This window comes from Trichoderma ghanense (assembly GCF_004382785.1).
Source record: "Trichoderma ghanense strain CCMA-1212 chromosome Unknown scaffold_11, whole genome shotgun sequence".
Lineage (NCBI taxonomy): Eukaryota > Fungi > Ascomycota > Sordariomycetes > Hypocreales > Hypocreaceae > Trichoderma > Trichoderma ghanense.
The window spans coordinates 375,014-390,641 of NW_027395674.1; the positions used below are offsets into that span (position 1 = coordinate 375,014).

Sequence of the window (15,628 nt, forward strand, 5' to 3'; positions counted from 1 at the left end):
TTTAGCAACCTGGACTGTCCCTGTGGAAATGGCAGCAAGGGCTCATCGCCTACAGAGAATAGCCTCAAAACTCCCCGAGGCGGCAATATTGGGCCTTGCCCGTCACTGCTACATACTTATCTGTCGTGGCTGCTCGAGACGCCTCGCTCTTCGGCCCTTGGAAGTCGGCACTTGGAAGTTGGGCGTCCGCTGGCCGAAGAACTTCTGAGTTGCGACGCAATCTTGCGTCCAGAGGGGACGGCCTGATAGCAAACAAGGGAAGCTGAGTGAGCGAGGATGTAACCATGCCGCCATGCATTCCTTGTCGAATCGCAGCCAGGAAGCAGGAAGACGACATCGAGATAGTTTTGACAGCGCCAGTTTTTATGCACGACCGTGTCTCCCTGGGGGCCTGCCCCCGGATAGCCGGCATTCGGCATTCGGTAAAGGCTGGACTATCCCGATTTTTTTTTCCTTGCTGGCCTGGCGTTTCTCAACTCCCTCGACGATGGCTCGGACGGGACAGAAGCGGGTTAGCCCGTCCAAAGTTACGTGTACCGTGGGCATTTGTGCACTGTGAAATGCGCCTCCTTCATGAGTGACCCGTGATGGTCCGTCTATCAACCTGCCGCTCCCCGGATCCCAGCCAGGAGTCTTGCTCAACAAACCTTTCCACTTCTTCGCTAGACGGAGCATCTTAGATGTTAGTGCGCCTCGACGCGATGCCAACTTGTTAGACGGGCGACCCGACTCGTGTAGGCCAACCATGACGGAGCAGCCGCCGCGTCCGAAGCAGGCCGCATGCCTGGTGTGCAGGCGCAGCAAGATCAAGTGCGATTGGATGCCCTACGAGGCCAAGTGTAGACGCTGCATTCACCTGAACTGCGAGTGCATCCGCCCAGAGTTTCATCCCGGCCGGCAAAAGGGCATCAAGAAGCAAGCGTCCCCTAACACGTCAAGAACCCCCGTACTCTCTATAAATCAGCGACTGACCGGGTAGTGAAGCAAGCGGGTTGGGCTCGACAAGGCGCTGTATCAGCTCCAGCAGGCCGTCAAGCGCGTCAAGTCGGGAGAGGCGCGAGGTCCCGAGGAGAGGAGCATCGTGGCCAGCCTGAGACAGTTGCTGGATGACGTAGAAGCTAACGAGGATGCGGCCGAGCACTCATCGAGGCAGGGCTCGCGTAGCAACACGCAGGAGGAGGAGGGCGGCTCGACCTCGAGCGACCTCGACGAGGACAACGACAACGACAACGACAACGACAACGAGAACGAGAACGACAGCGCGGGCAACCGATCCATGGCCGACTTCGTGCAGCGCACCGAGGAGAGCCTGGCCATTGACGACGCCGAGAACCCTCTCCAGCTGCTGGCGCGCGCGTCTTACTTCCATCCCGGTGATCGCCGTAGCGGGAACTCGCCCCAGAGCCAGCGGCAGCGCGACGGCGCGGCGTCGAAGCAGGATCCCGAGTCGACCCGAGTCCAGCAGTTCTTCTCCCAGGCCAAGGTGAAGCTTGACACTGGCGAGGACCTCGACCCCGTCGACCTGGGGCTCGTCACCATGGACGAGGCAGAGTCGTTGTTTAACTAGTAAGACAAGTTACCCTTCCCGGTGGAGCAGGCTGGATGCTCCCGGCTTGGCGTTGCACAGAATGTGAGGGAGGGACAAAGGAGAGAAGCACGTTGAGGCTCATGATTCGGCAGCTTTTATTCCAAGCTTGTGCACACGCGGTGGGGCCTCTCGCCCCGAGTCCATACGGCCACTTACACGCGCAGCCGATCTGCGTTCCTCTTTACGACGGTCATGGCAGCGTCTACGCTCTTCATGCCCTCCGCGGGCCCGCTCTCCAAGAGGCTGTTTAACCATGTCAAGATGCTTGCCCACAAGGTCATGAATGACAAGTACAAGTCGGTAGAGATTGTCTTGGCGTTCATGACCCACATCCCCTGGATATTCCCGGGAGACCACACGATGGATGACGAGACGTGCATGTACATTGCGATGGCGACAACCATTGCGTTTGACCTGTCTCTACACAAGGTGCTGATGCCCATGGATGTGTTGGAGTCGTCGACGACGGTGTCAAGGGGAGAGTGCCTGGATCCCCGGACCGCCCTTGCCATTGACGGGTTTCCAGACGTAGATCCGTGGTCCGAGCAGGGCCAGCTGTTGCTGCGAGCGCGGGAGCGATGTTACATTTCGCTATTTGTCGTGGAGAGAGGGTGAGTGCCAGTTCCCCCTTCGATCTAACCCTCGACTTACACTGGTCTAGAATGGCATTGGCTCGCGGTAGACCTTTTATGATTCCCATTACACGAAATATCAAGGATTGCGACACCTGGCATAGATCTCCGATAGCAGACGAGCAAGATGGTCCTGTGGCATCCATGGCTGTCATGAGACGGAACCTGGTACGACAGCAATGCTTTGACTGCCTTGTTTTCCTCAACGTCCCCATGCTGACTTGCGCAGGATGGTCTTTTCAATACAGTCCGAGCACTTTGCGACGGCTCTCAGACTAGCAACAGCGATGGGTCATTGGTGGCTCGCTCGTAAGTCGTCGCCCGAGCTCACTTACACCAGCCGTATCACTAAGTGACGCACAGGATTCAAGGAGCTATAGAGAGATTTTTCGATCAGTGGCTGGCGGAATGGGGCATGATGATAGGTTTAGGTCCTGGTAGGTCTCGTAGACTCGCTCAAGGAACGTCACCTGCTTACGGCCATCGCAGAACGGCGCCTCCCGCCATATGTCGACATCCTCGTCGCCCACACTCGCCTCTCGACATACGGACGCATCATAAACCACCCGACGGCACCTGTTGAGGTTCGCATCTTCTTTCGGACTGCTGGGTTATCGGCGGCGCTGAACGTGATGAGGGCTGCGATCCAGGGAGAGTCGCAACTGCAGTCGATGCCCAACAACACGGCCATTATGATTTCGTTTGCGGCGTGCTTTGCTCTGAACATTAGCGCGTATGCTCCAGACGGCTCCGGGCTTGCACCGAGCATCAGGAGGTTGATTGAAGAGGCCATTGGCGTGCTGGAGCGGATCGGAACAGTCACCCCGCATAGAAACGGGCTTTCGGTCTTGTACGGGAAGCATCTCCGGCATCTGCTGCGGATATCGGGATCGTCCAAGGGCGTCCGACCGCACAAGGCTCAGCGGACAACGCCGTCGTCGTCGGAGCCGATGCAGGACACGCCGCCGGCGCTGCCGAGCAGCTTCATGGACCAGCAGATGCTGTGGCCGGATATGGTGCAGTTTTCGACCATGTCGGACGACCAGATTGCGCAGGTGCTGAATCAGCCGGGCAACGTGTTTGAGCCGTCTTCATCGTTTGGGGGCAACATGTCGTGGGAGGAGATGAACAACTTTGACTGGCTGAACTGGCCAGCCTTCAATGCGAATTAGCGGGATGCATAGGGACTGGGCTTGTAGCGAGGATTTGGTCGGGCAGCGTGTTAAGTTTGTTTGGGAATAAGCGAATGGGCAGGGATGATCTTTTTATGTTTTCGTGTTTACTTCAATTGATACAATTGATCAGTGAAACCAATTCATTGAGATACGACATACAACCATTCCGAAACGGTAGGGACAGGAGGGCAAATGTACTGTGAAGCCAGCGCCGTTGATCCAAGGGGGGACACGAAAGAAGAGGCGAAATGCGTCGGATCTAGAAGCTGAAGCCAGGACCGCATTGCGTTATATAGGTATGTAGGAACGGCCACTTGATCAAGCGAAAACGTAGACAAATCAATACCACAATCATGCGATTCTTACACGGGAGCCCGGAGCAAATTCTTTATCTACCCATCAAGGTAGTTGAAACAAGCACCTACACGTAGCCGAGCAGAAATCCCGGGGAGGCGAATGGAACGGCTTGGCGGGATCGGGATTGTGGGGGCTGAAGTCGGAGTTCAGATGTGTGTTCCGTTTACTGGGACGTCCGAGTTTGCACTGATGGGTCTTGAGGGTTTTAGGATTTATGTGGCTTATTATTATATTTAATATTTGATCAATTGGGTTTTGGGGTTCGTGTTGGTGTTTGGGTTGGGAGTGTTACTGGAGTTGGGGTATATGGCGACCTATGGAGTTTGGTGCTACAAGTAGTTTCGAAGGCCGTGCCCTGATGGCTTATCTGACTCACCGCAACTGATGAAGTAAGGAAATATTCGAGTCGCGAATTTGTAGGGTTATCTGGACTGTTCTACTCAATCCTGCTTCGAATGTGTGAAAGCCGCATCTTCTATCCATCCATCTTCCCGACCTGCATACAACCCGTCAATCTGCGTGCTGCGCAACTTTAATTTTTTAATAGCCGAGGCCCGGCGCAACGGGGGTCCCCCAATCGATCTGGCGTGAGTTGCAGTGGAGACGGGAATCAAAACTTCCTCTTCTATCTCCGGTTCTTTACGTTGATGTCATTTGTTCTCTTTTCAGCTTTCCGGAGGGAATTGACGCGATTTATGGGGTTCTTTCTCTATGTATAAAGAGGACGTGCATAAGGTAAATTGGAGGAGTTTGAGTCATGACGAGAGAGGGTGAGAAGAGGGATGTGCTGGAACAGTCGGAAATACATGTAGCCGCGGCCAAAAGTTCACTACCAACACCAACACCAACCTCAACCTCGACCTCAGCTTCAATCTCACCTACTTCAACTTCTTCTTCATCAGCAGCAGCAGCGTTGAGTGACAAGAGCCGCCGACGACGCACCATGTCCAAACTCTCGCCCAGCCTCAAGGCGCTCATCAACGCGCCCTTTGCACGGCCCGGGCCTCACAGGATCGCAAAGGGGGCGGCGGCGGCGGCGGCGGTGGGGGATTTGTTTCGCGGGATTGCGGGCGAGGCGAAGGGGTTTGGGGTTGGTGCGAGGGCGTGGCTGGCGATTTCTGTGAGTTGCCTTCTATTGAACTTGAGGTGTTTCTGCTGGGGGTTTGCCGTGACAATGAGGGGGTGAGGATGACGATGAGGGAACTTACACGATACGTATAGGCTGCTGCTACATTTACGCTCAATTCCCCCGATGCATTGTCGATTCTGCACAACGTCGCTTCGGCGGAACGAGGAAATTCCCAGACAGCACAAGTCCGCACGGCAGAGTTCATCCGCGAAGTCGGCCTCAAGTGCATCTCCTTCAACGGGATCCCCCGCACAATCAACTGCCTCAACGCATTCCACGCCTCCCTCCCCCAAAGCATATCCTCATCCCTATCCACGCAGCCGTCCCGCACCCTGACATCAGACAACGTCGAGAGTGTAAAGACCAGGGGAAGAGGGCTATGGGACTCGATCTACGCCCCGTTTGAAGATAAGCTCGTCGACAAGCTGGGGACTTCACACCCGGACCTGCCGGTGGTGATATTAAACTGCCACTACGGGCCGCTGCTGTCTGATCCCGATGAAGGAGAAGGGGGGGTGAAGAGGGGCGTGGGGAGGGTGATGACGAGTTTGGTGGCGGTTGCGAGTTTGAGGGCGCAGACGGGGGTTGGGCCGCAGGTGCTTTCGCACGTGTTTGGGCTGCGCAAGGCTGTTGATGATGGGTCTTTTCGGGGGGATCTCGAGGTAAAGGGGGGAGGGGAGGAGGAGGAGAGGTTGAGCGAGGAGGGTGCGAGGTGGCTTGCGGGGGATGAAGGGGGGGAGTGGGTGTTGAGGACGGTGGATAGGATTGTGGAGGGATTGGGGGGGAGCAACTTTGCGGCCAAGCTGTGATGTGCTCATGGGCGGCTGTGTTTATTACAATGTCTAGAGTGATGGTATAGAGTGATGGATCTTTGAGCAATCATGTGTAAACAAACAAGCCTGTTCTTGTTTTAACTATATGGATATATGTACTTTGCAGAATATTACAATGCAAATACTGATGATACATGCAACGCTGAATGCCTTCTACCCAGCATATGTAACCGCCGTACTGATCCCAGTCATGCGTCCTATGCCTTTAAACCAAAAGAAAATTCCATGTCTCCCAGAGAATCCATATGCCTATGCGGATATCTCCTCCTCTTCTGTATTCCCAGTTCTAAACCCTGTTGTTATAGTTCTACTCCATGCTAATAATGTTGTCGGCGACGTCAAACGGCGCGGCAGTCTTGCTCTTGACCTCGTCGACGGTAACACCCGGCGCCAGCTCCGTGAGCGTCAGGGTGCCCTTTTCGCGGTCCACTTGGAAGACACACTACAAACCAGTTAGCAATTCTAATCCCTTCCCCAGGAAGCAAGGCAAAAAAAAAAAAAAAAAAAAAAAAAAAAAAGCAGGGAGATTTACGTACCAAATCAGTAATGATGGTGCTCACGCATCGCGCGCCGGTAAGAGGCAAGCTGCACTGCTTCACAATCTTGGACGAGCCGTTCTTGGAAAGATGCTCGGTGGCGACGATGACCTTTGTGTTCTCCGGGTTGGCGACGAGGTCCATTGCGCCGCCCATGCCCTTGAAGAGCTTGCCCGGGATCATAAAGTTGGCGAGGTCGCCTGCCTGGCTGACCTCGAGGGCGCCGAGGATGGAGACGTCGACGTGGCCGCCGCGGATCATGCCAAAGGACTCGGAGGAGTCGAATGTCGAGGCGCCGGGGACGAAGGTGACGGTCTCCTTGCCGGCGTTGACGAGATCGGCGTCGACCTCCTCGGGCGTGGGATGCGGTCCCATGCCCAGCAGTCCGTTCTCACTCTGCAGCCACACGGTCCTCTCCTTGGGGATGAAGTTGGCAGCCATCGTGGGGATGCCCACGCCGAGGTTGACATAGTATCCCTCCTTGAGCTCCTTGGCCGCCCGCTTCGCAATCGTCCTCTTGCGCTCGCTCCCCTGCTTCACGTCGGCGCCCTGCTCCTCGCGCAGCTTGAGCGTCTCGACCTGCTTCTCCACCGTCGCCTGCACGACGCGGTCCACGTAGATGCCCGGCAGGTGGACGTCGTCCGGGTCGATCTCGCCCACGGGGACAATGTGCTCGGCCTCGACAATGGCCAGCTTGGCGGCCTTGGCCATGAGCGGGCCAAAGGCGCGGGTCGTGCGCCGGAAGACGCAGTTTCCGGCCGTGTCGGCCTTGTAGGCGCGCAGGATGGCGACGTCGCCGTGCAGAGCCGTCTCCATCAGGTACAGCTTGCCGTTGAAGGAGCGGGTTTCGCGCTTGTGGCCGTTTTCGAGGGGGGCGCCGCCGGAGGGGTTGTTGCGGATGGGGATCTGGCCTTCTTGGAGGAGGGGGGGTGGGGGGGGGGGGGGGGGGGTGGGGGGGGGGGGGGGGGGGCGGGGGGGGGGGGGGGGGGGAGGGGGGGGGGGGGGGGGGGTGGGATCTTGGTATGTNGGGTAAAACGTACGGGCTCCGGTGGGTGTGAAAAAGGCGGGAATGCCCGCGCCGGCGGCCCTCAGGCGCTCGGCCAGCGTGCCCTGGGGACACAGCTCGACGGCCAGCTCGCCGTCAAGGTAGCCCTTTTCGAGGACCTTGTTGCCGCCGGTGTAGGACAGGATGAGGTTGTTGATCTGGCCGGACTCGGTGAGGTGGGAGAGGCCGCCGCGGCCTTCGAGGCCGGCGTTGTTGGAGACGGCTGTGAGGGAGTGGAGGGATTCGCGGCCTCGGCGGTGCAGCGCTTGGATGAGGGTTTCTATTGACGATTTTGTTAGTTCAATTGATTTATTTCTTGATCCGGGTTTTCGTGTGTTTTTTGGTGTTTTTTCTCGCGCGATTGGGTGGGAGTGACGTGGTGGGAAATCACGAGATGTCGAGGATGGGCGACTTATACGGAAGGGGAGGCGATGCTACATACCTGCAATACCACACAGCCCGAATCCGGAGCTCAACAGGACGGAACCGCTCTTGATGTCGGCAACAGCCTCGTCGGCGCTCTCGATGACTTTTGATTTCGGTCGAACCTGCGACTGCTGCTGAGAAAAGCGCAAGGCTGTCGTCGAGAGGAATCTGCTCCTGACGGGGCTGGCGGCGACTCTAGGCGCGTGGAGGAGCTGTGCCGAGACGGCGGTGATGAGGGAGCGGGCGCATCGCGGTGAGGCTCGCGGGAGGGCGGCCTTGGGGTTGATTGGTCGGCGTAGTATCGTGGCCATTGTTGTAATTCTCTGGGGTATAAAAGTTGTGGTTGTTGAAAAAAGATGCGGCGTGTATATGTGATGATGCAATGAGATCCGGGTGGCTGCGCTTGCGAGCGAAACGGCGATGCAGCACTTTTATTTCGTACCAACACGATAGTGACGGATTTCTAAATTGCAAAAAGCAATAACGAGGTATAACGAACCAAAGGAATGTGGATTCCGCCGTCAATCAAAAGGTTCAATCGCCCAACAATAGGGAGCGCAAGAGTCCGTGCAAAGCGATTGTCCTTTTCCTTTATATCGTGCTCGGCTCGGCTACCGTGAGAGTGCTAAAAACGGAACTTGTTCGGGAAAGTCGGCCGGTCGGCCGGAAGCCAAGGGGGGGGAGGAGACACAGCAAAGGGGACTGGACAGGCACCGTCTGGTGGAGATTCGCTGGGCCCGGGGGTTGATCGGGGTTTGTTGGTGTGTGTGTGTGGCTTGAACGCCTCCGGTGGCGATATGACTTCATCGTGGGGGGACCGTTGTAGGGGGAGATGGCGAGGCTGAAGATGTTTGGATGGTGCTGATTGGGGGGATCTGAATGTGATGAAGGCGAGGATGATGTGATATGGTTGATGAGGTAAGTTGGCCATCATGGCTCTTGATGCTTCTTGATGCTTCTCCCGCCAGCTCGACGGTGTGCGTACTGTCTTCACCGAGATCTAAACACGGCGAGTCATGAGGGGTCCAGTGTAAAACACGCAAACTCCGGAGAAGGAGGAAATTTCTGAAGGCCACACGATCTGAAAAAAAAAATCCGTAGAAGCTCCTCCTTACTATTCGCCACGAGTCATGGTTCCTCACTGACAGCTCGCAGCCTCATCCGTTTCAAGCCTCCTTTCCTCCAGCCGGCCAATCGGCACTGACTCCTTCTCCATGCCAGATCTGCACCCAACCTTACCCCATACAAGAGCACACACCAAAACTCCAGGTTCCCCGACAGCCCACGCGCGAGACATGAATCACTCCCTTTTATACGTGTGGACGTGACTCGACAAGGTTACAAGTGTAATGCGGGGCCGAAGCCTCTTATACACACGTATGTACATACATTACTGTACACAAGGTAGAGTACATAATCCTATGCATTGTGCGGAGAGAGTTCAACTGCCGCCCTCCAAGGATCAAGGTACAAGCCTTCGAGCTTCATCCTATAGCCTGCTGGTAAAACATGCTGACTCCTCATCCTCATCCCTGCAAATCCGGGGGCGGTAAGTGTGCAGGCGGCGGGGAAAGAAGCTGGGGAAGTGTACTCAACTCTGCGCCATCAATCAACTCATACTGTCTGTCATTCAATTGATAGTGTCCAACCTATTCATGTTATTTTGCAAACGCGGGACTGGATTCGCGATGAAGGCCGACGCGGAGAATGAAAAGCACGATGCAGTCGACTACGAGGTTGAGAATGCGCAGGATCCGCGGCGGACGGCGGCTCTGACCAAGAGCGTGCTGTTCAAGATGGACACGAGGTAGGACTGAATCTCGTCGCCTCAACCCAGCAATTGTCGCGTTGTATTTGTATATACACTCAAGTCAATTGTATACACACTCAGGTAGAGTGTCAATCATATGCTCACCGGCGCAGAGTCATGCCCATCCTGGCCCTCCTCCTGCTCTGCTCGTTCCTCGACAGGACAAACGTCGGCAACGCCAAGATCCTCGGCCTCGAAGCCGACCTCGGCATCTCAGACGAGCAGTACTCCCAAGGCCTCGCCGTCTTTTACGCAACCTACATTGCCTGGTTCGTCAACTCACTTCTCATTCTCTCACGAACCCACCCCCCCTCCAAGCACGATCACCAAGTGCAAGTGAACTGACTGTGTCCTCGAAAAAATCAATGGCAGCGAACTCCCCAGCAACCTCGTCCTCAAAAAAGTCTCCCCCCGCATATGGCTGCCCTCCCTCACCGTCGCCTGGGGCATCATCACCATGTGTCTCGGCTTCGTCCGCTCCTTTGGCAGCTTCGCCGCCGTGAGGGCCCTCCTGGGCGTCGCCGAGGGCGGCCTCTTCCCGGGCATCGTGCTGTACCTGTCGAGCGTGTACACGCGCGGCGAGCTGGCGCTGCGCCTGGGGCTGTTTTACGCGGCGGCGTCGCTTTCGGGTGCGTTTGGGGGGTTGCTTGCCAGGGGGCTGTCGGCGATTGGGCCGAGGGGCGGGTTGGAGGGTTGGAGGTGGATTTTTATTGTCGAGGGCTTGCTGGTGAGTTTGACGACGATGAACGATAGTTTCTGTTTGATTTGTGGTGAGGTTGGACTGATGAAGGGCAGACGGTTGTTTCGGGGCTGATTGCGTTTGCGGGACTGCCAAATGATGTTGCCAGCGCTTGGTTTCTTTCGACGGAGGAGAGGGACTTTGCTGCTCAACGGCTGGCAAACGACAGCGGAGGACGCTTCAAGTACGGTCCCATGCCAATCTACAGGGAACTTATACTGACGATACTCCAGCCCAGCGCGTGAGGCCGAGGAATCGTTCAAGTGGTCCGAAGTGAGGCGCGGCATCTTTAACGTCCAAATCTGGCTGACGTCGACGGCGTACTTCGCCTTGCTCTCAGGGGTGTACTCTTTCGGTCTTTTCGTAAGCATTTATCGTTAGTGATTGTATAGACTGTTGCTGACTCGTCAAGCTGCCAACAATCGTCAATGATCTCAAAATCACAACCAACGCAAACAAAGTCCAGCTCTGGACCGTCATCCCCTACGCCGTCGCAACTCCCACCACCAGTCCGTTCCCTCAAACACAGATTCCACATCTGAAATTCATTTTCCATCCGCTAACTGTCTCCCAGTCCTCATCGCCTTCGTCTCGGACCGCATCAAGCTCCGCGGCGCCCCCATGCTCGCCATGCTGCCCATCTCCATCGCCGGCTACGCGACCATTGCCCACGTCCGGTCCGCCAGCGTGCGCTTCGGCATGACGTGCCTCATGGCCATGGGCATGTACAGCTCCGTGCCGTGCGTGCTGGTCTGGAACGCGAACAATTCCGCCGGGCACTTCAAGAGGGCGACGACGTCGGCTCTGCAGTTGGCTGTGGCCAACTGTGGAGGGTTTGTCGCGAGTACGTGGCCGTTTCTTCCTCTACAAATACCGAGAGCTGTAGCTGATGCCCTGCAGCGTTCATATACCCCAACAAGGACGGGCCCGTCTATCTCAAGGGACACTCTGTCGTCCTGGGGCTCTTGTGTTATGCGTGGTTTGCGTAAGCACATCCTTCTTTCTCATTTCAGCCTCCCTCATCCATGCTTTCATGTTGACTACATCCGAGGGCAGAAGCTGACAGCGGATGTACATAGGGTGTTGGCCAACCTGCTTTATTGCGCCAAGATGAACCGAGACAAAAAGGACGGCAAATACGACCAATACACGGGCTCTGGCGACGACCGCGACCCCGAGTTCGACATGATCTTGTAAGCTGCTTTTGTTTGTTTAGTTGTGCCGTTACAGCCAGCGAATTGGCGTTCATTCCGCAAATAATGACATTGTCTATTTGACCCTGATGCCTCAACTTTTGTCTATCGATCCCATAAACGATGTGACGACAGCAAAACCATGAAAGCCAGCAAACAAAACCATGAAAGCCAGCAAACAAAACCATTACCCTCAGCCAAACAAAACCCTCACCGCCTCATCAACCTCATCCCCATTCCCAAAGATGATCCCGCCCCTCTCATCACACCCATTCACCTCCTTCTCCAACACCCTCCTCCCAAACTCATCCACCGCCTTCCCCCCCGCGCATTCCACCACCAATCCCACGGGGAGGACCTCGTACAGCCTCCTCAGCTTGGCCTTGCTCGTCTCCGCCACGGGCGAAACGTACACGCCGTGACCCTTTGTCAGAATATGGCCCAGGTCAGGGACCAACCCGCCACAATACCGAAGGGTATACTTCTTCGTGATGAAGGACGAGATGAGGGCAGCGTATGCAGGCGACTCTGCCGCATAGCGCAAGTTTGCAGGCGCAAAGTACCGCGTCTCGTAAGGCGGCGCAGAGAGCTTCACATCCGGATGAATCACCTCCACGGTCCCATCATCGTTCAGCCCCAACTCAAAGCAAACACCGCCATCCTCCACCTCCTCCTCCCTCACAGCCACAATCACCGTCGTCCTGGGTCCATGCACGCCCATCAACGAACAAATCTGCTGCCCAGGATCCTTCCCCAACGCGCTCTCCCCCTTCCACACCCCGACAATCGTGCCCACGGTCCAATTCGCCGCGATGATGGAGCTGCCGTCCAGCGGATCAAACGCCACGGAGAACCTTTCGCCGGAGGAGATTGCCGCGGAGGGCTCGTCTGGGTGCAGTATCTGTCGCTCCTCGGGGTCCTCTTCGGAGCTGGCTGTCGCGACGAGGGGGCACTGCGCGAGGGCGGCGCGCATGATTGTTTCGCAGGCGACGTCCACGTTGAGCTGGTCGTCGCCAAAGGAGTTGGATGAGCCGGCGAGGGAGACGCGGTGGGAGGAGCGGAGGGCGATGCCGATGCGGGAGAGGGCGCTGAGGAGGGGGGGCAGGAGGGAGGTTGTGAGGGCGTGGATGGTGGGGGAGGGGGAGGAGGTGAGTTTGGGGGGGAGCCAGGCTGGCTGAGGGGAGGGAGAGGACATTGTTGATGTGAGGATTTTGGTGGTTTTTTTTTGTTTGTTTGGTGAGAGGTGAGGGTTGGTTGATGGTGGTGAGGTTGATGAGATGAGATGAGATGAGGTGCGGGTTTTTGAGTGGTGGTGGGGTGGCGATAAGCTTAGTGGGACAGGAGATGAGATCAAGCTCTTCCGTCATTATTGCTGTTGATGTCAAGCTATTGCAGCTGCAATTGGAAGATGAATGAATTATTGAAGCCTACCAGAAACAATGTTGGATTTCAGTTGTAAGACAGCCCATATATGAGACTGGGGTCATTAGAAGAGTCAAGGAACGACATCAGGAGGATCTACACCAGTATAACAAGATAGCAGCAAAGAGAACCATTGCTATAGCATCACTCATCCAGTACACAGAGCGTTTGTCTAGATACTAGGCAGCTACCAAGTCTAAACGTTAAGATATACAAACCACCCATTACCTACCAGCCGCATTCGTCTTCCTCAAATTCGCCGGATTCGCCACAAACGCCGCAACAACACCCACAGCAGCCACCGCCGTCGTCGCCCCAAAAGCGAGCTTCAATCCATCAAAATACACCAGCCGGGCTTTAAGCTGGACATCCGGCGGGAGCGTCCGCAGGGCGTCCACCGAGTGCCGAATCTCGTCAATGACCTAAACTTGCGTCAGTTGCCAGTTTTCCCACAAACGGTTTGGAAGAATATATAGTGAGTGAGTGAAGTGAAGTGATTTGACTAGAAAGAAAAGGGTCGTACTCTCCATTTATCTGGTACCTCGCTCAGAACCTGCGGCAAGCGCACACTGAGCGTGTTCTGCACAATGGCGGAAGCAATCGAGACGCCCCAGACGGAGCCGAGGGAGCGGATGAGGTATGTCGTCGAGGCGGACACGGCGTGGTCTGCACATGACATGGTTAACCAAAGACATTTGATCCAAAGTTGCCGAGATTGACAAGCAACATACCAGAGTGGGCGTGAGACGCAATCGATATGAACAAGATGGCCGGATACACAATCCCCGTCCCCAGGTGCGACGGGAAAATATAAACGACATGCTTCCACCGCGCATCGGCAAACGCCCACGAAGACACCAACGCCTGGCCGACCGTCATGAGAACGAGACCGGCGCGCATCAGGGGAATCAGCTTCCCCCAGCGAGACATGACCGTGCCGGCGATCAGGCCGCCCAGGGGAATCGCCAGCGAGGGCACTGCGAGACGGACGCCGGCTTTGGTGGCCGAGTCTTGGAGGACGGCCTGGAAGAAGAGCGGCAGCATGAAGAGGTACTGTTTCGTTTCATACCAGAAGCAGTCAGTAAAGGCGGATGTAAGACGTCAATATGAGACGAGGACAAAGCAGAACTGACCCCATACGAAGACATGCCAGCGCAAATATTCGCAATCTGCGTCGCAATCGGCATCGCCCCCCTTAGCATCCGCAAAGGAATAATCGGCATCGCAGTCGTCCTCTCCTCCACCCTCACAAACACGCCAAACAGCACCACGCTCATCACCAACGCACCAATCACCCAGGGGCTACCCCAAGGCAACTCATTTCCGCCCAGGCTGAGTCCCAGGAGCTGCGTCGACACAGCAAGGACAAGCAGCAAGGCACCCGAGAAATCGACTCTCTTCCACATTGCGCTGAAGCTGCTGCTGCTGTCTGTAGTAGAAGAAGAAGAAGAAGGAGGGGTTGTGGTTGCTGTTGTGTTGGTGGCCCCGAGGTGCTCGTTCTTGAGGACGACGTGGCCCGCGACGAGGGCAAACATGGATAGGGGCACTTGCAGGAGGAAGCACCAGCGCCAGCCGAGCGAGTCGGCGATTGTGCCGCCAAAGGAGGCGCCGCAGATGGCGCCGAAGCCGAAGACGCCGTTTTGCATGGCTTGGTACATGCCGCGTCTATGAAAGGGTATCATGTCCGAGTTGATGATGGTCGCTATACCACCCAGCATCAGCACAAAGCCCATAAACACAAGAGACAACCGAGAATCAAAAGAATACCAGGACAAGAGAAATCAGGTCACAACTCACCCATAGTCATCAGTCCAGCCCCCCCAACCCCCGTTACAGCCCTCATCCAGCTCAACACAACCACGCCCCCCGCAAGCCCACAACCCGCGCATCCCACCGCAAAGACAACCGTCGAGACGAAGAAGCACGCGCGGCGGCCAAACACGTCCGACACGCGCCCGTAGAGCGGCTGGAAGGCGGCGGCGGTGACGAGGTACGCGGTGGTGAGCCAGGAGGCGCTGTTGGCGGCGTCGAACTCGGAGCCGATGACGGCGTAGGTGGCGGCCGTGATGGTGCCGTCGAAGCCGTTGAGGAAGACGTTTGTCATGATGGCGAGCTGGATGGGGAGGAAGCCTGGGGGAGGGGACCATGGGGGCGGCGATGGGGAGGGTGAGGAGAGGAGGGGGGTTGCTTGTTGGCTTTCGATGTCGTGGGGTTGTGAGGGGGGTTTGGGGGTTGTTGGAGCCATCTTGTGGTTGTATGGGAACGGAATGAGATGAAGGGGTTGAAAGTGAAAATTGTGTCGAACTGTTTTGCAGAAACTAGGTTGATATGATATATAGGATTATGCAAGTCATACATGTCCCGTCGGCCAATCGATCCATGCCGTGCATCCATGATCCGCACCCAAGCGCATTGCACCATCGCCTCGTGCCGCTTCGTGATGGGCACCCCTGCAGGCAATCGGGATTTCATGAGCTGCGATCGTTTGACGAAGAAGAATACACGTTAAAACGAGCGAGAATGACTCGGGCTGCCGATGGACCGTACGGATCTCGTCTTACTCCTGGACTGCAGTGAGATGCTGGATTGCTGTGATATCACTTATACATGGATAGAACACAATAACCACACACACACACACACACACACACACGCACAGCCTCCAAAAGCATTCACAAAACAACCAATAACTCATAATATTCCTCATACCTGACAATCATTGCAATCTCGTCTCATGATACAT

The 15,628-nt window shown here is 56.1% G+C and overlaps 5 protein-coding genes across 5 annotated transcripts; 3 read left to right on the plus strand and 2 right to left on the minus strand.

Annotated features, from left to right (window-relative positions):
- Positions 1-745: 745 nt before the first annotated feature.
- Positions 746-3,392, plus strand: CCMA1212_008105 (Protein priB; the record flags this gene model as incomplete). The annotated part of the gene is made up of 7 exons (XM_073705252.1): positions 746-921; positions 985-1,566; positions 1,681-2,199; positions 2,250-2,388; positions 2,450-2,529; positions 2,584-2,657; positions 2,710-3,392. The coding sequence occupies 7 exons, from the start codon at positions 746-748 to the stop codon at positions 3,390-3,392; spliced, it is 2,253 nt and encodes a 750-aa protein (XP_073556094.1).
- Positions 3,393-4,695: 1,303 nt separating this feature from the next.
- CCMA1212_008106 (Dol-P-Man) lies at positions 4,696-5,690 on the plus strand (the record flags this gene model as incomplete). The annotated part of the gene is made up of 2 exons (XM_073705253.1): positions 4,696-4,872; positions 4,974-5,690. The coding sequence occupies 2 exons, from the start codon at positions 4,696-4,698 to the stop codon at positions 5,688-5,690; spliced, it is 894 nt and encodes a 297-aa protein (XP_073556097.1).
- Positions 5,691-6,021: 331 nt separating this feature from the next.
- Positions 6,022-8,032, minus strand: CCMA1212_008107 (Succinyl-CoA:3-ketoacid coenzyme A transferase 1; the record flags this gene model as incomplete). Its single annotated transcript, XM_073705254.1, has 3 exons — positions 6,022-6,156; positions 6,251-7,575; positions 7,738-8,032. The coding sequence occupies 3 exons, from the start codon at positions 8,030-8,032 to the stop codon at positions 6,022-6,024; spliced, it is 1,755 nt and encodes a 584-aa protein (XP_073556096.1).
- Positions 8,033-9,409: 1,377 nt separating this feature from the next.
- Positions 9,410-11,467, plus strand: CCMA1212_008108 (uncharacterized protein; the record flags this gene model as incomplete). Its single annotated transcript, XM_073705255.1, has 9 exons — positions 9,410-9,528; positions 9,645-9,800; positions 9,904-10,258; positions 10,327-10,454; positions 10,504-10,633; positions 10,683-10,779; positions 10,845-11,114; positions 11,171-11,255; positions 11,350-11,467. The coding sequence occupies 9 exons, from the start codon at positions 9,410-9,412 to the stop codon at positions 11,465-11,467; spliced, it is 1,458 nt and encodes a 485-aa protein (XP_073556093.1).
- Positions 11,468-11,656: 189 nt separating this feature from the next.
- Positions 11,657-15,605, minus strand: CCMA1212_008109 (uncharacterized protein; the record flags this gene model as incomplete). Its single annotated transcript, XM_073705256.1, has 7 exons — positions 11,657-12,791; positions 13,114-13,307; positions 13,409-13,551; positions 13,617-13,938; positions 14,019-14,587; positions 14,683-15,203; positions 15,595-15,605. The coding sequence occupies 7 exons, from the start codon at positions 15,603-15,605 to the stop codon at positions 11,657-11,659; spliced, it is 2,895 nt and encodes a 964-aa protein (XP_073556092.1).
- Between the last annotated feature and the right edge of the window lie 23 nt (positions 15,606-15,628).